Source organism: Heliangelus exortis, chromosome 2, assembly GCF_036169615.1.
Source record: "Heliangelus exortis chromosome 2, bHelExo1.hap1, whole genome shotgun sequence".
Lineage (NCBI taxonomy): Eukaryota > Metazoa > Chordata > Aves > Apodiformes > Trochilidae > Heliangelus > Heliangelus exortis.
The window spans coordinates 130,022,644-130,045,044 of NC_092423.1; the positions used below are offsets into that span (position 1 = coordinate 130,022,644).

Here is a 22,401-nt window from a genome sequence, read left to right on the forward strand (position 1 = left end):
TTGGAGATTTTCAAGACCAGCTGGAGAAAGTGCCAAGAAACCTGATGTCAGCAGTAAAACATTGACCCTGCTTTGAGTAGAAGGCTGGACTACAGCCCTGCCCAAAACTCCTTTCAGCACGAGTGATCTATGATTCTGTACAAATCCCAAATTCTACCAGATAGAGCATCTCATCAAAGTATTGTATAAAAGCATTTTAGAATTGTTTAAGCCTTTATGAGGAAGCATATTGAATTTGCTTATTTAAGAAAGATATAAAGATAAATCAGAATGTTTTTATAAATGTATTGAAAGAAGATGTAATTCCTGACCATCCTAACTCAACCTGACAAAAAAAAAAAAGTTATGACAAAAAATCAAATGGGTACACACACACAAAAATAAACATGAGTTCATCTAGGAAACAAATATTTTCTCATTTGTAGAACAGGCCAGAGAGGATCAGTCAATCCATTTCCCACTTAGTATGTGAAAAATTTTGGAGCAAAACACACAATCTAACAATTCCCACGCATTACAGGCCATAAAAGAAAAAAACCAAACCAACTGCTGAATACCCTGTAGAGAACTTAAAACCTTTCCCACAGAAACCAAGTGCCATAAAATCCTACAGCTTTTCACAGGACAATAATGAGAGAAGTTTATTGCAACACCAACATTCTAGGTCACTGCAATAGCAAGGAGTCTCTTCGGTGAAGATGCCTATGTTCAGGAGCAAGTGATAGCCTACACTATAAAGCAGGGGGAAAAAGTCTTCTGTGCCAATCTAATACACTAAGAAATATCTTTTTTATCCTACATTTGGCAAGTGCTTTGGCTTTTTACAGACAAGTAAAATACACTAACGAAAGACTAAGACTATCAATGCATTCTTCCCTACATACTCTCGCTAGTTTGGGCCAATTTTTGATCCTTTGAAGATAGAGAGGGAAAAACTCCAGAGCCAAATTATACCTCAAGATGTTAAGAAAAAATAAATCAGGTTTGGCAGGCGCCTTGAAGCTTGGGATTCACGCATTATCAATTTAGCACAATAAATAGGTTCAATAAGGAATTGAGAATAGCAACAAATAAGAAGCCTACAGACTTGGCAAACTGTTTCACTCACAGGCAATTCACCCCTTGAGACCAAAACAACTCAGTATAGTCATCTCAGCTTCAGAAAAAATCCTCAAGAAAACAACAAAAACTGCTTTCAGACTGTGGTACAGCCACACTATTAAATAAATGAACAATCGCATGTACATTTTTTACAGCAAAGAAATTTCTTAGAAGTCAAATGCATATTGAATATGGCTTCAGCTGAAGAATAAATAGAATACATAATTCCAAAACCTAGCTTTATACATCTAACTGAAGGGAAGCAAAATTTTACTCACTCCTCCCAAAACAGAAACCAAAACAGCATCCATCACCATGTTTCCAGGATATCAGACATATAAATCTCACTGTTCTCTGCCTTAAGTTTTCAGATACACTTAACTTCAGATACACTTAACAAATGTGTAAACATGCTCAATACATCCCACCCTGAGTAACACAGTTTGATCCCAAGAAAATAAGAATGACCACTGCTTGGCCACCTCCTAAGGCCCTGAAAGGGTGGGAATTAATAGAGACCTCACCCAGAAACTTTGCCAGAAGTTCCTTAAGATGGGTGTGTGTGTATATCATAAATAAATGCCAGAGAGATTCCAGACCTGAGGAGAATTTGAGCAGCTCTAAGTGCCTGGAAAATTCACACTGCACATGGTCAATGGCAAATTTCTCACTGACTTTAAAGAGTCCAGGATATCCCTTCTACTGACAAGTAAGACACAAGTCACAATCACATACTGCAATCTTACTAAGAGAAAAGAGAAGAACATTTTGAGTAAACCTACTATCAGTAAGAAAGAAGTCAGGAGAGCTTCTTTTGCTTCCTTGACAAAGATAGCAAAGTGCTAGGTACAACTCAACATAGCATGCATGTAAGGCCTTACTGATGACAAAGCCTTTTTCATCCTGTCTTGGCTTTGCGAACAAAGATTTCAGAAGGGTTCTCCCCATGCTTGCTCCAAGCACACTGATAAGGCCAAGGTGGGACAGGCAGTGCAATTGCCAAAGGCCCAGCAGAAATTCTCCTGTGATGGGACAGCCAAAGCACGGTGCTTTCTGTGCTGTCTTTTCTCCACAAGACTGATTCCATGTGTGTTCTCAACTGAGGCAGCAGCGTTGTGGATGGTGTCTCCATGTCACCCGTGTGGAGGCCAGGGTGGACCCCTGATGGCAGTCCATCTGGCCAAAGCTGAGGGATTGTTTCAGGGAGTCCTTGTATCTCCTCTCTGGGGCTCCTCTCTTGTGGCAGCCGGTGGCAAGTTCACCACAGAGCACAATCTTAGGGAGGAGGTGATCCTCCATCCTGGGCATGTGCCCTGCCCAGCACAGCTGTGTCCTCAGTAGCATGGCCTCAGTACTGGTGACCCCAGCCTGTTCAAAGACAGTTTTTAATCATGAATCCAACTCCTGAGAAGTGTCTTTCAGTTTTGGGTTTGCCTGACCAATAGAGTGTGTAGCCAGCACCAGGTTTTTTAAGACTGCTTTCCTCATGAAGATGAACTTCACCGAGACGAGCAATGTCAAGGTTAAGTCGTGACAGTTCGTGGGCAATTAGAACAGAACAATGCTCAGAACGCCCACTGTCCACTGTATCAAGCATGGTTCTGATGTTCCAATATGCAGGTGTTAATCTGAACACACCTTTAGAAGCAGGTGTATGCCTTTGTTTCTTTGTCTTTGTTGAACTGCATCAGAAGATGCCTGTTGACCGCAGGTAGCCAACCGGGGGCAGGGGGTGGAGGTGAGCTTTGGTCAAGCCACCTTTTCTAGGCTCCTCTTCATGTGGAGCAAGCAGTGCTCTCCTTGAAAAAGGCCACTCAGGATGCTGCCCAACACCACTGTTATCTCCTGGGTCAGTCCTGAGCTGCCTGCATGCAGGGTTGGGTCTGTGGCTTCCCCTGACATTTTGACCCTCGCCTGTTGCTGCAGGGGCTGTACAGGTGTGGGTTCACCCTTTGAGCCTGTGCTGTGGCTTTTTTAGGTGAGGCACAGCATGTGTGGAACTGGCCCCACCCTTTACTCCTAAGGTTCATCTGCCAGGGCCCAGCAAGCTTGGACAGTGACAGCAAAGTCCTCAGGGCCTAGGTTTAGTTAGAGCATCCTTCTCTTAGATGGATGGCCTTACAGGGCTAAACAAGCTCCATCTATCCAGGTTTGGGATTAGAGTTGTCCTTCTCCTAGGATGGTTGCCTGATGGCTAGTGAGCCCATCCTGGCCATGGACACACTTTGTCTGACCCTTCAGTTGTGACTTGTCTGGCATGGGAGACCCTATCGGAGGCATCTGCCACTGCCAGCATAGCTCTCAACCTCACAAGGGCACAAAAGCTCCTCCCCCACGACAAGGGGGTGCCCATGGAGGAGAAAAAAAAAGCTTTTTTAAGGAAGGTTTTATTGACACCTGCAGCCTCCCTTCAGACAGCTGGAAAAGACAAGAGGAAACTAATGAACAGAGACTGACTCCCTGAACTGATTGATTGAGGCACTGAATTATTCACCACTACCTTCAACACAGAGAACAGCCCGAACAGTGCAGTAGATGGTCGATTGCTTTTTGCTTTCTGCCCTTTCCATCATCTGTGCTTTGTTTTCAGAGTCATCACCTACTTCAAATCCTGGACACGAGGCTACTCAGCAGTGACATTTGAGTTAAAGCTATTAGCTGCGTACTGTCACATATCCATCTTCCTGGACCATTTACCATAACTTTTTTTAAAATCACAACAAAATAGTTCCTACTAGCATGAAAATTAGGTCAAGCAATCTACCTACAGTATGCTGCCTCTTCTTTCTGTATTCCACTACTAGAACATCTCTGTGCTTCTCAGCATGGAAAGGAGAATGTTTTTAATATGATAAAAGGAATAAACTAATTGATTAATTCTCTTTTTATTTATTATTGGTTTATGGGGTGTTTTTGTTTGTTTGCTTTGTTTTGTTTCTTAGGAGAGCTTTTATAGTGAGAATGACTTTTGAAAGAAATACTTTTCAAATATGAATTTGAAAAAACTTGTTATCTTTCTGCTGCAAGGGAAACACACAGCCATGGACTTGACACCAAGAGCCCCATCTCCTGAATATGCTTTAGCTGAGATGCAGTTTGCTCTTCTGTCTCTAGTGCAACTCTTCAAGGCCACAAAGAGAAGGAATCTTCTCTTCTTCATCAGGATCACTGGTAATACGAAAATGAAGAGTGAGGTCCCAGCATGGACTTTTGGTGGAACAAGAGCAGGCAGTTTGTAGAGCGCAGAAGAAAGAAGTTGACATGGGTGCACTTTCTCTTGAGATCTCCAACACTGAGCTGGATGATTTCTGACTTCTGAATTTTCATTCCTGGCTAAACATTTTCTTGGATGTTTTAAATACACAGATCAAAGTTTTGAATTCTGAAGATGCCTGACTGACTAGAAATGGAAATGTGTCCAGGGCAAGGTTTCTCTTAAATCTTTCATTTTGGACTAGTTACTAAGGAAGGTGTAATTTGTTTGCATGTCATGTAGCTGGTTTCTGCTACTGTGAAACCAGTGTTCTACTGGCAACAAATGCTCTCATGGGTTTTTTTGTATTATTTTATCTTTCAGAAATATTTTCCTTGCAAACTATCTTTCATTATAGGATGTAGATCTTTGGAACATCAGATCTATTTGTGTCAGATTGTACTGAATATTATTATAACCACAGAATCACTTAAAGGAGATACTGTAAATCAAAGAAAAAAAAAACAAAACTGCTGCTGCTATAGAAAGTCCCCAGTGGTACAATTTTCCATACACTAGTGGTACATTATAAATCAATACAGAGGCAATTTCTTAAAATAAGCATATGCTACCCCTAATTTCTTGTATCAAGTCACACAATATTTTCAGTTTAACTTGTTGCCTAACTACTAGCACACCTGGGTAATACTGTTCCCAGGCAACAGGGTATAAGCACAACAAGAATAAAGCAATGGAAAATTCAATGCGGTGTTTTAGTAGAAACCTTCTGAGAAAGAGAGGGAAAGTGGGAATATAAAGCACTCAAACCACAGAACCCAAAGTAGTAATAGAACTTAGTTCTTAGGAGTGCAAATCTTCAGGAAAAGATCAAAGAAAATAAAACCAATTACGAGAACATTATAGACAAAAATAGATAACAGAGCATCTGTTTTCATGAAGATAGGTAAATACATAGAAGAGAGACATTTTGTCATCTTAGAAACCTACCAAGATTAGGAGTACAAAGCTGTTTACTCAGGAGTATCTGTGAACTCTTTTCTGTGGGCTCCCAGAGCCACCTGGACAATTCCTATGCTCAGAGCTCAGAGCTGCTGAGCAGTGTCAGGACTGTGGGCTGAGGAGCCCCCTGAGGCCACAGAGGATTTTGGCCACTAATAGATATCCTGAAATCTGTGCATGTCCTAGGAGACCCAGAGACTGAGTAGGCTGAACTTCTTACCCGCTCCAGCCTCTGCGATTTGGGGAAAACTTGAAGCATGGTTACCAAATAAGCAGCAAAGTCATGGAAGATGGTATTCCTGTGCTAAGCACAACCTGGCACACAAAGAGGCCCGGGTTTAAAAGCCCCATAGTTAGGCTTGGATTAGGCAGATATCCTAAAGCAGCTGCAAGGGGAGAGGAAGAGGTGAAGAAAGAGGAAAAAACAAAAAAGAAGTCCTCTCACCACACATTTTCTTCTATCTGTGTCTCCCCAGCTTTGTGAAAAATATTTTTAGGAATCTTACAGTGTGATGAAAACATGTAAAGTCTGAGATCCTGAGAGGAGTCAGTATCACTGCTAAGCACAAAACCCACACTTCAATGTAGAGTTAGTACCTTCACATTCTATTCAAAGATAAAAAATTGGCATGTGAAGCCTGTTCTACCATCCTTAGTTCTGCAGCTTTCATTATATGGATATTTACACAAATGTGTGATGTTGTTTAGAGACCGTATCTCTGTGTTGTTCAATTTGGAAAGCCCAAATCACCATTTATTTCAATAATGGCTGCACCGTAGTCATAGGTCCAAGTAACATCAAAAAGTATTCTGCTCTTTCTTAATGTTGATGGTGATTTCTACCAAGCAAGATTGGGTGTTATGTTCTCACAGTGCAGCCTGCTGGGATGCAGTACTTTTGGAGGGGGACAAGCTGTGGGGCAGCTCTATGATGTTTCATCTGGGAGGCCCCATGGGAGCCATGAGTGACACTGAGTGTAGGAAGGTCTGTGACACCTTGCATGGGTGTGAGGTGTGGGGATAGAGAGAACAAGAAGAGTCAGGGCCAAGACTACTTAAATGAAGTTGGGTGAGGTTGCTGTGTTGAGGGAGCAGGACAGTACATGTGATCTCCGTGAGAGTGTGGTGAGGCAGGGTAGTCGATGGGGAAAAGGAGCAAAATATAGGGAAACTGGTAAAATATAGAACACTGAGTATGGTATTTAACTGAAACAGGATCAGCACACAGAATACAGTGGAAGACTCTATTCTTCTAGCTGCAAATGGAGGGGAAGAGGAAGGGAGCACCAGCTTAAAGGTCTTCAGAGCCATGAAGAGAAACAGAGTTGATTGCTGAGGTAAAGTTGGTATTAATCACTGAGTGCATCACCAGAACATTGTAAAAGGACTAATACTCATTATGTTGGCATGTCATGACACTGGAATAAAAGTAGACTCCCTGTACTTTTAAACTAAGTATTTAAACATCTTTCATTTTCTATTCTTAGTATTTTGGTGCACAGTGATATAAACATCTGAATTTGCAAGGGAAAATTCATCCCCTTAAGTCCAGATTCTGTGTTATTTTTCCCAACAGTGGTAATAACATTGAGCAATAAGAGTTGGTAGCACTAAAAAACATGCTTATTGTAAAAGGCATTTAATTACCAAATGACAAAATGCAAAATGTTTTAAGACTAATTACCCTACTGCTAATCTTGGTAAGGTGTGACTTGTATTTTGTAAGGAATTTCTGTAAGGTACTTACCGGAAGACTCAAAAATTCGTTAAAGTAGTCCACAAATAAGTTATCTGTGGCTAAGTATTCTTCCTACAGAGAGACAAAAACACATATCAGGGCTTGCACTGATCTGCACTAACATGGTTTGGATGACTTTTCCACTAGATACGGCATGTAAACTTTTTGCAAAATGTTATTTCCCACATTTGGGAAAATAATCATTGCTTCATTGTTATATTCTAGCCTTTGCACGTCACTGAGGTCCTTAGCAATTTAAAAAACACTCGTTAAGGTAAATTCTTTGCCAAGAAATTTACAGATAAAACCTCCATAAACCAAACTGATTCTAAATGCTGGAAATCTGCATGTTTACTTTTGAAAAAAGAATGTGCATAAGCTAACAGCATAGAAATTCCCCACATTGTACTTTTCTCTCCTGCATCTGGGGAGAAAGGGAGTGTAAAAGTTCAGCAGAACCTGCTTCTGCTCCCACACTGCAGCTTAGGGATGTTTCAGAGGATGTTTGGGGAATAAAAGGGAGTTCACCAATCTATAATTTGGCTCACCAAGCAAGCAGTCTATGCCATAGTTGGAATCTGACAGAACTGGGAGGCTTTCTGTTGACCTCATCAGAAGTGAAGACTGCATCTGCAGGTGTTTTTGTGCCCTTTCTGACCCCTGCATTTTAAATCTTGTTAACAAGACTCAAAAACTGTAGAATAGGAATTAATTTATTTTGCTATTGTCATTTCGATAAATACGGACCCCAGTCTTATTCCTGTTGAGCTCAATACCACCACCACCATCTCCATTTCAAGTCAACAAAAGGTAAAAGCAGAACGTGATTACATCTGCCTTCAGAAATCTGTCTTCAGTATAATGAAGAGTTCTGAAAAAAATGTTATGGTTTCACTTTCTTGAATATTCTACTATTTCTGCCTTACAACACAGTGAGAATGCACCTAAATCAAATGTATTTGCTGACTATCCGCAAAGGTCTTGTGATATAAAACTTTTTTTTCTCTTTCTGAAGTTCATTGCACTGAATGCACTAGTGTGGAATAGTGTTAAAGAGAGGTTATGCAAAGCCTACATGGCATCACTTGCAGTACCTTGATTCAAATTCTACAGGATCTAGGCTAACTAGAGACAGCTTATACTTAGGTAAAGAAGATTTTTTGAGCTAATATGAACTCAGGAAGGCCCTTGTGTGCTGCATGACAAGTCAGAACCAGACCTGACGGTGTTTGTCCAGCCTTAGTCTGCCAACATTTATTCCTTAGTGCTTATGGTTGCTGCTCTGCCTGACACTGGGCAGGCGAGTTAGCTCATGCTGATTCCTGGAAAATACTGACAACACTGAAAGCCAGGTTTTCTGCATTACAGAGGTTGTGCCTTTTTTGGATCACAGGCCCATGGTCCGATGCACTTGCATTGCACAATGGACCTGGAGATGTTATGGCACTGAATAAATAGGAGAATTCACCAAAGTGTCTGACCTGAAGTATTTTGAAGTAAATAGAAAATCCTCTCACTACTGTCACTAAGGAAGACGTCAGATCCAGAAATCTCAATTCAGCAAGTTTTAACACAATTTTAAAAAAAATAATCAGAAACTGCAGTATGCCTCACACTTGGCTTGACTAATGCACAGTTAGATTTGACACTGATAAGGAGGATGAATCTGAAGCCAGTGAGATATGATAATACCCCATGTAAATATTGTTTCAAGGGACTCAAAACAGTTATTACTGGCTGAAGTATAAGCTCTTTAAGAATATGCAGGTAACATATGTTTTTGATTTGCCAAGGATATGATTCTCTGTAGTCCCATATAACAGCAAGAAATGTAAACACAGTTGTTGATTAATCAATACAATGTTTATGATCTTATTAATGCTAGCTTTCCTACTTACTGGTCTTACTGCATCTATACACAATATACTTTCTTCTTGGTTTTGGAGGGGTTTTAATGATCAGCCTTGTTTTAATTTGAAACATAGTTGCACTCTCAGGTATTCACAATACAAATTATGGAGTTACACAAGCAACACTTCAGATAAAAATTTGTGTCAGGAAGCATTTTGTTTCATTTCTTCCTATGCTGGCATCTTTCCTGCCTCACAGTACAAATTATGACTAGAAAAAGCTGTTTTACAATTGCAACAAGAGGTCAAGGTGTGCTAAAATTCTTCGAAAACTATAGTTTTGCCTTCATGCAATTTGTGTGCAAATAGGAGTAACCTGAGCCTGATTTCTGTGACTCTTTTAACATTGAAAAGAATTTTAAAATCGTTTTGGCAATGGCATACAATAATTTATTAAATATTTTGTTGAATTAAATGAAGTTACTTTCTACCTATAGGATTTGAGAGCTTTCTCTGTTATTGCCATAATAAAAAAGTACAGAAACACAGAAACATTATTAAACACCAAAGGAGAAGTTGAATGTGGGTAAACATTACACCATCTTGAAAAGTTTGCATTTCACATTGCAGCACCCACTAAAATGATAAATACCTCTGCAGCCTTGAAGAATATTAAATTAATGGCATTGTGAAATTACAAAAGTGAAAGATAATATAAAACCCTAATCCTGCATTGAACTCTGACAACTTCATGTCCTTGTGTGAAGTTCACCTGGAGCTGGGCATGTCTAGGCACAGTAAGTAGCTGGCAGAATCAAGGGTTAATGCAATGAAAACATGCTGAGACATGTTCTCATGTACATGTTTAATTATGCAAAATATCTGTTATAAATGTTAGTTATCTGTACCTGAATTCCTGGTGATTCTGTTTATGACAAACAATATAAATAAAAAGATATCTGGAAGCTCCCAAAAGAATTGCAATATTTTTGTACTATAATATACACAGTTAGAAATGCATCCAAAATCGACAAGAGGCAAACACTATCTAAGATTCAAGATCTAAGGTGTCATTTCAGATGAGGTAACAGACAAGAATATCTACCTTTCAAACAAGGAGAGATACATCAGGGAAATCCTACAATGAGACATGAGCAAAGGGCAGAAAAGATAAAGTAAGGATATTGTTAAACTCGTCACAGTGAACCTTCCAGTTAATTGTTTCCTTCCTTCATCCTCTTTCATTTTTCTTTCCTTACTCACCATAGTTTCACATTACTTTTTTTTCTATTTTCAAACTAAGTGAGTTTTTTGTCTGAGTATATTGTAAAAAATTACTCAATACTCCATACTCTCACAGAGGACATAAATGAGGAACCAAATAACAGTTTTCCAAAACTTTTTTTGCTTGTTTGGCTCTACAGTTGACAACATGAATGATCTAGCCTTATAAAGTATACTTACAAACACTTCTTCTGTTATACATGGAGGTTCTGAAACACAAAAATGAAATATCATACAGAATCCAAGCAATACAATCATGCTTGTTCAACTATGATTACTGAACAGAAACAAAAAGTAGTCAGGCATGAAAACCTTCATGGATATTCTGAAATAAAATAACACAGCCAGGGGAAACAAAATAAACGCTTAGAACATGCAGTAATGTTGACCCATGCATAAAAAGGTTGAGTATCACAAGAATGGTTTAAATATAACTAAAGTATTATTTAACTAGTGTATTTCTCATACGTATCCATTAACTTCTCATCAGTTTTCTTCTGCAAAATTGATTACTAGAAGCTTGCTGGTTTTAATGAAAACACAAACTTGTATGAGACTCTGGGAGCCTTGAACAGCAGATACTATGAATCATATGATAAAATTCCAAAAAAAAAAATTGTAATTGTGGGTGTTCCCAGAGACACAAAACTCACTCATTCCAGCAGAATTTTCTGTCTTTTGTGATGCCATTTGAAGGGAGTGAAGTTCTCTCTTCAGACTGATGAATTTTGCTTGCCAAGCTTGAAGCTAGCAGCTCAAAATCTCCCTCTGTTATCACCACCTCTGTACCCAAGACAATCACCCCAGAACCAGCCCCCTTGTCACCGAGTCACCCATCACCTGGCCTGAAAGCAACACATACCAGTGGTAAGCCTCTTCGACTGCATCCTGCATGAGGGCTGGCACCCACACCTGCATGTTTACAATCTCATTTACAAAGGTAAAATCCTTGAGTTGCAGCCCAGAAATAGAAGCTACAGAGCCCCTGGGCCTGGCTGGGGACTGCTGGTGTGCAGCTGGGCAGGCTTGGTCTGCTCTGTAGCTCCCTGCAAGCAGGGTTGCTATGGCACTGCAAACAATGCTCAAGATGAGCAGAGCAGTAAGTAAAGGCTTCTGCTGCTGCTGCAAAGCTTCCTGAAGCAGACCCAGATATCAGACACAGATGATACGGTCCCAAAACAGATAATTGTGAATTAGGAATTTGAAGACACTTGCAGCAAGAAATGAAATTGAACTTTTCTTTCTCAACAGACCTAGACAGTTCTTAGTCCAAAGTTATATTCTGTCATCTTCTATACTAACAAGACCCTTGAGCCATGTGGAATTTTGTTTCAAAAAAATCTCACACCACGTGACTAATAACCAACAGGTTAACATCATGTATCAAATAATTTTGCATCTATAAGTGGGCTGTTACTTGATCCCAAGTACTAAAGTCATTCTTATTTATGGAGAAGAACTCTCGTTGCAGTCAAGTAAAAAAGGTGAGAAGCTTTGTATTGCTAAGGCTGAGATGAAACACTGGCTGGGTCCTTAACCAGCACAATTGGCCCTACTGTAATGTGCCAGAAACACAACCTGCAGCCTTGGCAGCAGACTTTCTCTCTTCCTTCTGCTGAAAGGGTCCAGACCCAGCAGAAATCCAAAGGCAGATGCATTTTCACTTGTTTAGGGAGTTTATAAATGGTGTAGGTGGAGGAAGAAAAGACATCAAGAGACAAAGAAGAGTTTTCTCTCAAAATGTTAGTTTCTTCTTTGCTCATCATGGTATCCAGTTATATATGAGAAAGTCACAGTTCTGGAATGGTCAGCAAAAAGTGTGCAAAAAGAAGGAATTCACGCTCCTCCATAGAGTTCTCAGTGGACTTCAAGTGTTCCACAGCTGGGGTCTGAAAACACTCCACTGATTATGTGTATGGTTCTAGAACTGGTTAAATTCTTCAGGCACCTTCAGGTTTTTTGGTCACTCAAAGGTTCTGCTGCTGCTTATTTCCAGAGCATCCCTGATTTCAGTAGCTTGAGTTCCAGTGGGATCAGCTGTAGAATATGTCCTGTATGAGAGTTACATGCAGGGCTCCTTGGAGCAGATTAGTCCATCAGCTGTGCTCAGGAGGTGCCCAAAATGCACCTTTCCATTCCCAATAGACTCCATCCTTTGTGCTGTATTTCACAGAACAGTTGTGGGTCTCCAGTTGTGCTTTTCAGCTCTGAAGAAAATTTTTAATTTAATTCATACATTATTTTGGTGAAATCCATGGCCACCTAAAACCTGGAAACGTGTACATGCTCAGGGACTGCAGCTTGAAGGCCAGGAATTGATCACTGTCAAAATGAACAAACAACAAATCAAATAGATTTGTTGATCTATTTCTAGATCATAGAGGGTGATATTTTGTACCCACTACTCCAGGGATGCATTCCCACTCCTGGGAGTGTCTGTCCAAATACCACAACCACTGCTTTAATTACTAAATACCAGAATAATACCTCTTCTGATTAGCTTATAATAGAATGACTTGGGTTAGAAGGGAGCCATGGGCAGGGGCACCTTCCATTAGGCCTGACAGCATTACACCACATTCTTGGTGAAATGTTGCTAGCTGTCTGATTAACTTTTAAGGGCTTTAAATAAAGTTCGATTTCCCTTTGCATAATATGGGTCTGAGAAAAGATAAAGAGAATACAGAGGAATACCTGGAAAGTGAATCAGAATTTGGAAGCATCGCTTAGCAATTTGTGATATATATTTGTACTCTTGCTACCTCACACATGCCAGTTACCTCCTTCATACCTTCAGTCATCTGATCCCTTCAGAAATTTAAATGTGACTTAAGAGAGAACTGCTTGCCCTTTAAGAGAATATTAGACTATCTTTTCTAATTTTGGAAAGGAGCATTAAAACTTACCTGGAAAAAAAAAAAAAACATTCAGCAAGATTGTGACAGTCTGAAGAACTGTGTTAGAAAGTAATTCCATGAAGACAATGTAACTATCAGGAAAAAACTACTAGACCCACAGCTATCTAACCACATAAAAGATTAAAAAAATTGGCATGGTGCATAAGTTTACAGCAATACAGAGAGAGTTTATTGCTAGAAGCCCTACAGCAGTTAACATAGCACAGCTTTCACCTGAAACATAAGCTACATATCACAAGAAACTATGACATTTCTCAAAGAGATTTCAGTATCAGGGGATGCATCAAAAATTTTGGCAGTACATACAAAAGACTGCATTGTCAATATCTATTCTCTATTTTTCATGTAGATAAACTGGAGTCATGTTTTGCAATACATTTTGGCTGTGCTAACAAACTTTGCAAGTTTACCACTCCTCCTTACTTTTAGTTGCGCAAGGAAATTTCATGAGGTTTTCTTTTTTTTTCGGGGGTTACTTGTAGTTTGGTTTAAGTCATGTCAGTGACTTGATGTTGGCCTAACAGGTGTTCTAGCCAACACAAGAGGCATATGGAGATGCTTCAGCAGATAGGAATAACATATGCCAATACTGCTAAACATTGTTCTAGAATTGTCTTTTAACAGGATCATCTACTGGCAGTAGGAAGCAGATACGCAAAAAGAAACCCTAAATGTCTGCTTGTACTTCCAATCTTGCTCTTATAATCAGTAGAGATCAATAGTCCCCAACCCAGGATTCCCCAGCTAAGAGCTAAGTTATTCATGTGGGTTATTACTGATGCATTGGGCCTGTGGGTAGCAGCAGAGCTGTTTGAGACAGCACATTCCACTGACCACCAGTTCTCACTTCTTTTGTGTCACAAAGCCACAAAGTTGCTTGTGTATCTGTATAATGCAGACTGGTAGACAGGTTCAGCTAAAGAAAAAAAAATCATAAGGAAGAGAAAAAAAAAAGAAAAAAATGTGAGTATGTCAGCCTCCAAAACACAGCAGTGTCAACACAATAGGTGTAAGGAATGATTTAAGAATCCACAGCTAACAGGTACTCCTAAAGATTTCAGCAGTGCTTCAAAAAAGCATACAAAACTATAGACTTCTTATTTTGTAGGTATTCTTTCCTATCTCTTGCTCTCCTGGACTCCAGAAGTACCTAGTTAAAGAATAAAGAACACATTAAATTCCCAAATTCTCACCCAGTCTTCATTTAACAGAGTGAAATTTTGGAAATGTGGAAATTTTGGTATAGTTTCAAACACCTTATATGGGAATACTTAGCCCCTTCCCAATTTTCAGTTTTAAAAAAGTTAATGTTTTCCCTTTTCTTGTTCACTAAAACCATCAGGACATCAATTAAGTATAAAATGCACACATTAAGATATTCTGCCTGTGATAATTTTAAATCATGATAGACTAAGAAGATACTCATAGATAATCTGTAAAACTACATTGGATTTTATTATCAAATACATTTTTCTGTAGTTTTGAAGTCCAGAGCATGCAGCTTCTGAAACTGCAACACTTCCATGAGGGAGCTACATTTTGTAGCCAACACCAGGCTGGCATGGTGGAATTATGGCCACACTTGCTTTAAGAGATTCAGAACATTTTGCATTCTTTGAACTAGTGTGTAAGGGTTAAAGCAAGAAGAAAAATAACTGAAGTTCTGTTCTGTAAGAAAAATCTTTGGTGCCCCCTTGTGATAAAATATTTTTATTAACAGAATGTACGCATTTGAAGTCAAGGATTATTTTAAGTGAGGAAAACAGCTCAACCCCTATAACAGTTTCACATTTACACTAGTTACTTGAGCAAAGCTCTTCAAGAATTAGCTTATTTTCTTGTTTTCCATTCTGTGTTGTCTACCATTGTCCCTGGACTACTCTATGACAATTATTTAAACCAAGGAAAAAGTCTTAAACAGTGCATTAGTGAGCATCTCTGTTTGGAGCAGAAAACAGGACCGATACCTCACCCTGTACAAAAGATCATATTACCTTTTACTGTGTCCATTTGGGACACAGAATCTTGGAACTATTTCTTGACAGAAACACTTCAACAGCAAGACTGGAGAATAACTACATCCCAGCAATAGTTTTTGTACACCACAGCAGAGTACACAAAAAGATAAAGGAAAATTGAATCTGAAATTCCAATATTTCATGGGTATGCTTCTTCTGTACAATTTTTTTTCCAGTGACGGAAGAATATTCTCAACACAACTAAAATTCGTATTTAAAAGACAAAGACATTGCTACTGCCACAGTCTGTGTAACATCTCACATCTACGCAGCTCAGAAAGCAAACCATATCCTAGGATGCACCAGGAGGAAGGATGTACCAAGAGGAGGGTGGCCAGCAGATTTTCCCCCTCTACTCTGCATTTGTGAGACCCCACCTCAAATACTGCATCCAGTTCTGGTGTCCTCCCCATAAGAAGGACATAGATCTCTTGGAAGGAGTCCAGAGGAGGGCCACAAAGATAATCCAGGGGCTGGAGCACCTCTGCTATGAGGAGAGGCTGAGGGAGCTGGGATTGTTCAGCCTGAAGAAGAGAAGGCTCCAGAGGAACCTTATAGCTGCCTTCCAGTACCTGAAAGGGACTCTACAGGAAGGCTGCAGAGAGACTTTTCATAGGAGTGTCCAGCGACAGGATAAGGGGAAATGGTTTTAAATTGAAGGAGAATAGGCTTAGATGGGATATCAGGAAGAAGTTCTTCAGTACGAGGGTGGGGAGACCCTGATACAGATTGCCCAGAGAAGTTGTGGATGCTCCCTGCTTAGAGGTGTTCAGTGTCAGGTTGAATGAGGCTTTGAGCACCCTTGTCTAGATGAGAGGCATCCCTGCTCATGGCAGGCAGGTTGGAGTAGGTGATCAATAAGGTCTCTTCCAACCTAAGCCATTCTATAGTTCTATGACATACTCTATCAAAATACGCACCAGGAGAAATGTGCTGAATTCATACCAGAGGAAAATCTCATTTTGTATCCCAATAGCCAACAGATAGTCCAGGTTCTGAGCTACTGAGTCCTGGCAGAACAAGGCATTTCCAGGAGATATTTTCTTCAGGTCCCAAATAATGTATTACACACAATTCTGTACTTAGGGAACTCTAATGTCAGCTCACTGAGCAGGAGATAGGAGACCTCCATTTAGAAATCAGCAGGACTTTATTATGATAATTAATGTTTTTGCTGAAGTGGAAGATCACTGCACAACTGCTTACTAATTCTGCAATAACCTTACAGCCCCAAATGATAATTTTTAGCAAGTGTTACTATGTCAATGTAGGGTACTATTACTTTGCAGCTAACTGTCCCTCCCTTGCCAGAAGTTACTATCCTCCCACCACTTCAGGTGGTTCTAGTCATGACACAATGTCTAAGTTTAAACAGTTCAGGGCTTTCTCGCTACAACTCAGGAATGAAAAGAAGAAACTGAAATGCAGGCACAATTTCCACATCACATTTGCCAAAGATTGAAGGTGCCTACAGAACTAAGACACAGCTGCCCTTGCACAACTATTTTTAGAATTAGCTTTAAAATGCAGAGGAAGAAAAATCAGAGGGGCTTTTAACATATGAACTTAAGTCTCCAAGTCAGAGATCTTTTATATGAAGCTTCTAGTATTCAACACCAACGTTTGAGTTCATTCAGAAGGCCATGCTATCCAGATTTTTAGCTAAAGAGTTGTTTCTTTACTACTCATCCCTTAGTACACAGATTAATAAGGTCTTACTAGTATTTAGGCTTTTGACAAGTTCAGGCAGGTTCTAACACTGTACAGAGGCTTGCCAAAGTTAAGAGGAAAATAAAATTTGTCTTTTTGTAATGAGAATTTCAACTAATCAGAGTTCAAGAAGTCAGAAAACAAACACAAGCTTTGTTTTTAACTAAAAATAAATACATAATTCCCAAAAAGCAGTTGCATTTTGTTGGGGTATCTGACAAGTGATAACAGAATCTACAGTTTTGCACCAAAAGAATCCTCTAAGTTTCACTACACACAAGGAATTTGCACTTATAAAGATTTAATATAATAACACAAAATACTAAATCACCAGGCAACTGAAGTAGAGAAATAAAAAAATCCTGAAACTTAGTAGTAAAAAGCACAAGGTTATGCACTTCCAGTTCAGTAAGAATTTATGAAAAAAAAATGTGGTTTTTTTTAAATTTGTGATAGAAAAATGTAGGAGCACCAAACCAAGTGACTAAACTGCAAATATGTAGAAGACATAGAAAAGAAATACTCATAATAATATGCATTGGTCAAAGTATTCCTGGTAGAGAAAAGAAAGCTATAGTATTATGCAAGCTCTTCAGCAGGTTTTAGCTAGAATAGTGGTTGTTTATTTTCAAAGAATAGATTCCAGTGGAAAGAGTGAAGGGTCTAAACAACCTAAGGAATGGAGGATGCAGTTAAGAGATTAGTCTAAGCTCAAAATTTGCCAATTTTTTCTTTTGAAATGAGGAGTGAGGGCATATTTATACTATCCAATCACGGTATTGGGGGAAAAAAGTCTAAGGGGAGGAACAGATATATGGAATAGCTCTTTTGATATCATGTGCTGAGGACAAAAAAGAATAAGTGGTAAAGGACAGGTAAGTGAATAGTAGAGCAATCTGAAATAGGTCTCCAACATAAAGGTCATGATAGTATTCTAGTCTGTTTCAAGACAGAAGTTGATGAGCTGATGTGAGTGCTTGGGACTAGACTCCAGGAATCATCTTCTAATTTGACATTCCTGTATTTCTTCTTGTACCTATGAAAACAGAAAGAAAAGGCATTGTTTTTTGTATTAAAATTAACCAGAACGGCCCAAATTGTATAATGGGTACTAATGAATAACCAACACATGAAATAGAAAAACAACCTGATAGGTGTTAACAAGTGCTTTAATTTAACAAGCAACTTTTTATAATAATTTTTACATAGTTTTTGGTGATAGAACATACCTATATTCTCTATCCTATAAACAATTCAAAAGATTCATAACTTTTTTTTTTCCAAATTCTTCCATAATTGGAAGGAAAGAACAATCAGAGACTTAAGCAATTTAAGTTTTCTTTTCATGGATCACTTGAGGCTTCACAGAATCACAGAATTATCAGAGTTGGAAGGGACCTCTGGTGATCCCACCCTCCCACTTAAAGCAGGATCACCTAGAGCACATTACACAGGACTGCATCCAGGCAGGTTTTTAATATCTCCAGAGAAGGGGACTCCACAGCCCCCCTGGGCAGCCTGCTCCAGTGCCTTGTCACCTTCAGAGTAAACCAGGTTTTTTTTTATGTTTAAATGGAATTTCCTATGCTGCAGCCTGTGCCCATTGCCCCTCCTCCTGTCACTGGGAACTACTGAGAAGAATCTGTCTCCATCTTCCTTGCACCCACCCTTTAGAAACTTGTAGACATTAACAAGGTCTCCCCTCATCTTTCTTTTCTCCAGGCTAAGGAGGACCAGCTCTCCCAGCCATTCCTCATACAAGATGCTCCAATTCCCCAATCATTTTTGTTGCCCTCCTCTGGACTCTCCCCAGCATTTCCCTGACTCTCTCTGAGGAGCCCAGAACTGGATGCAGTATTCCAGCTGTGGCTTCACCAGGGCAGAGTAGAGGGCAAGAATAACCTCCCTCAACCTACTGGCCACACTCTTCTTTATGCAGCCCGGGATTCCATTGGCCTCCTTGGCACACTGCTGGCTCATGGATAATTTACTATCTACAAGGACTCACAGATCCTTCTCCTCAGAACTGCTTCCCAGCAGTCCCAACTCTAACCTATATTGGTGCTTGGGGTTCTTCCTCCTGAGGTGCAGGGCCCTACACTTGCTCTTGTTAAACCTCATTAAGTTCTTCTCTTCCCAGCTCTCTGGCCTGTCCAGGTCATGCTGTATGGCAGCACAGCCCTCTGGAGTGTCAGCCACACCTCCCAGTTTTGTATCATCAGTGAACCTGCTGACGATACACACTCTGTCACTCATCCAGGTGGTTGATGAACATGTTGAACAAGACACAACCAAGTATTGTCCCCTGGGGGACACTGCTGGTTACAGACCTCCAACTCAACCCTTCTCCATTGATCACCATCCTCTCTCTGAGTTCTGCCACACAGCCAGCTTCCAGTCCACCTAACTGTCCCCTCATCTAGCTCACACTTCCCAAGTTTCCTAATGAGAATGTTATGGGAGACAGTATCAAAAGCCTTGTTGAAGTCAAGGTAGATAACATCCACTGCTCTCTCTTCATTTAGCCAACCTCTAACAACATCATAGAATCATAGAATCATAGAATTGGCTGGGTTGGAAGGGACCTCAGAGATCATCAAGTCCAACCCTTGATCCACTACTGCTGCAGTTACCAGACCATGGCACTGAGTGCCACATCCAGCCTCTTTTTAAATATCTCCAGGGATGGAGAATCCACCACTTCCCGGGGCAGCCCATTCCAATGCTTGATCACCCTCTCAGTAAAGAAATTCTTTCTAATGTCCAACCTAAACCTCCCCTGGCACAACTTGAGACCTCTTGTGCCCTCTTGTCTTGCTGAGGGTTGCCTGGGAAAAGAGACCAACCCCCACCTGGCTACACCCTCCTTTCAGGGAGTTGTAGAGAGTGATGAGGTCTCCTCTGAGCCTCCTCTTCTCCAGGCTGAACAGCCCCAGCTCCCTCAGCCTCTCCTCATAGGATCTGTGCTGGAGTTCCTTCACCAGCCTGGTTGCCCTCCTTTGGACCTGCTCCAGGGCCTCGATATCCTTCCTGAACTGAGGGGCCCAGAACTGGACACTCGAGGTGTGGCCTCACCAGGGCTGAGTACAGGGGCAGAATCACTTCCCTGGACCTGCTGGCCCTGCTGTTCCACGCTGTTGCCTTCATAGAAGGCAATAAGGATGGTTGGTCAAGGATGATTTCCCTTTGCTTAATCCATGCTGACTTCTCCCAGTTATGGAAATGTTCACATTTCATGACAACATACAGAACTGTTTTTTCCATCATGTTACCAGGGACAGAGATGAACCTAACCAGACTGTAGTTCCCAGTGTCCTCCCTCTTGCCCTTTCCAAGACTGGAGTGACATTAGCCCTCCTCCAGTCCTCAGACACCTCTCCTGTTCTCCATGACCTCTCACAGGTGATGGAGAGTGGCCTAGCAATAACACCTGCCAGCTCTGTCAGAACTCATGGATCCATTTCATCAGGGCCAATGGATTTATGGATGTCCAGATTGGCTAAGTAGCCTCTAACCTGGTTCTCCTTTACTGAGGGAAATCTTCCTCTCTCCAGACTTTATCTCTTACCTCCAGGGTCCAGGATTCAAGAGGGTTGGCTTTTGGAGTAAAGACTGAAGCAAAGAAAGCATTCAACAACACTGCCCAGAGTTACTTTGGTTGCCCAGAGAGGTGTTAGAAGCCCCATCCCTAGAAGTTTTTGAGGTCAGGCTGGACAGGGCTCTGAGCAACCTGATCTAGTAGAAGTTGTCCCTGCCCATGGCCAGGGGGTTGGAAATAGATGATCTTAAAGATCCCTTCCAACCCTAAAAATTCTATGATTCTATGATTGATTCTATGCCTACCTTGTGTCTTGGGCCACAAGGCATCTGCTTCATTCATCAGTGGGCCTACGATTCCTCTATTCGTTTTTTTTTTATTTATGTCCTGGAAGAAACCCTTCTTGTTGTCCTTGATATTCCTTGCCATCTTTAGTTCCAGGTGAGCCTTAGCTTTCTTCATTGCATCCCTGCATTCTCTGACTACATTCCTATATTTCTCCCAGGTGGCCAGTCCTGTTTTCTACGTAATGTAAGTTTTCTTCTTCCCTTTAATTTTTTCCAGAAGACCCTTATTTATCCATCTCCTCTCTTTGATTTCTTCCTCAGTGGGGTGCACGAGTCTTGAGCTTAGAGGGAGTAGTGTTTGAAAGTTGCCTTGCTGTCATGGGCATCCATACCTTCCAGAGCTCTGACCCATGGTATTCCACTGAGTAGACCTTCAAAGAGACTAAACTTTGCATTCCTGAAGTCCAGGGTTGTAACCTTGCTTATTTCTCTACTTCTTCTACACAAAATAGTAAACTCCACCATTTCATGGTCACTAAAGCCCACAACTTTCATGCCCCCAGCCTTCACATTTCTGGTTGCTGTTCCAAAGGAAAATATTTACGAAGTACAATTTTTGCAACAACTGTCAACAGCAGAAGGTTACTTTTAAGAATTATTTTTTAGAACATAAACCCTCAGCTTTGTCTTAAACCACCACCTTCAGAAATTTAAAAGCATTCCCTAGACATCCTTTGCAGGCAATAACACTCCCCTCTCTATAGATAAAATCTGTCTGAAAGGAAGAAAGGATTAAAAAAAAAAAAGTTTTCAGTAGCAGATAAACATATTGAACAGTAATTTCAATCTCATTATTGCCAGCAGCCTTCCAGTACCAGAAGGGGCCCTTCAGAAAGGATGGGGAAGAGCAACAGGATATAGGACAAGTGGCTATGGCTTTAACCTGAAACAGTGTAGATTTAGGTTAGACATTAGGAAGCAATGAGGGTGGTGAGACACTGGAACAAGTTGCTGGAGGACACTGTATGCCTCATCTCTGGAAGTGTTCAAGGCCAGACTGGGTGGGACTTTGAGCACCCTGATCTAGAGATGTCTCTGCTTATACAGGGGGGCTGAAACCATGTGACCTTTAAGATCTCTTTCAACCCAAACCACTCCATGCTCCTCCAGTGTGAAAGAAAATTCACTCCTCCCAAAAATGTTGTCAATCATAAGAAAAAATTTTGATCTGGAGAATAATCATGGGCAGGATGTTTTAGGAACTCTTGACCATTGCTCTTTCTATCAAAGAACCACTTTTGCATCCTTTTTCTCTGCACTAGCTAACAAGTATTCATAGCTGACCTCTGAGCTCCAAGAATTAATTCAGCACAGTAGGGCTGGGCACAAATCCCTAAGCTCCCTGACACTCATGGACTGTTATTCTTGTATGGATTTTTTTTTTTTTTTTTTTTTTTTTGGTGTTTTTTGGGTGTTGGCTTTGTTGGGGTTTTTTTGTTGTTTGTTTTTTTAGGGACCAGTGTTTCTTGGCTTTGTTTTGGGGTTTTTTAAAAGTAAAAATCTATGTTCTTCTTTGCTGTTTCACTCCAGTCTTCATTTTTGTCAATAAATCAAGCAAATATCATTAAGCAATTTTTATTCTTTTCACTCAAGCTGTCAAAGGCTATTTAATAACTATAACATACCTCATGTTCCATTAGATATTGTATCCTTTATGGTATACTTAGTGGGTCGGTATCTCCCT

At 40.4% G+C, this 22,401-nt stretch overlaps 1 protein-coding gene across 1 annotated transcript in view; it reads right to left on the reverse strand.

The window, feature by feature from the left end:
* RGS22 (regulator of G protein signaling 22) overlaps positions 1-11,259 on the reverse strand; it is a 61,986-nt gene extending 50,727 nt beyond the window's left edge. The window contains 3 exon segments of the mRNA XM_071738049.1: positions 7,062-7,124; positions 10,367-10,395; positions 11,049-11,259. Of these exon segments, the coding sequence (XP_071594150.1) occupies positions 7,062-7,124; positions 10,367-10,395; positions 11,049-11,073 (117 nt within the window). The 5' untranslated portion in view covers positions 11,074-11,259.
* Between the last annotated feature and the right edge of the window lie 11,142 nt (positions 11,260-22,401).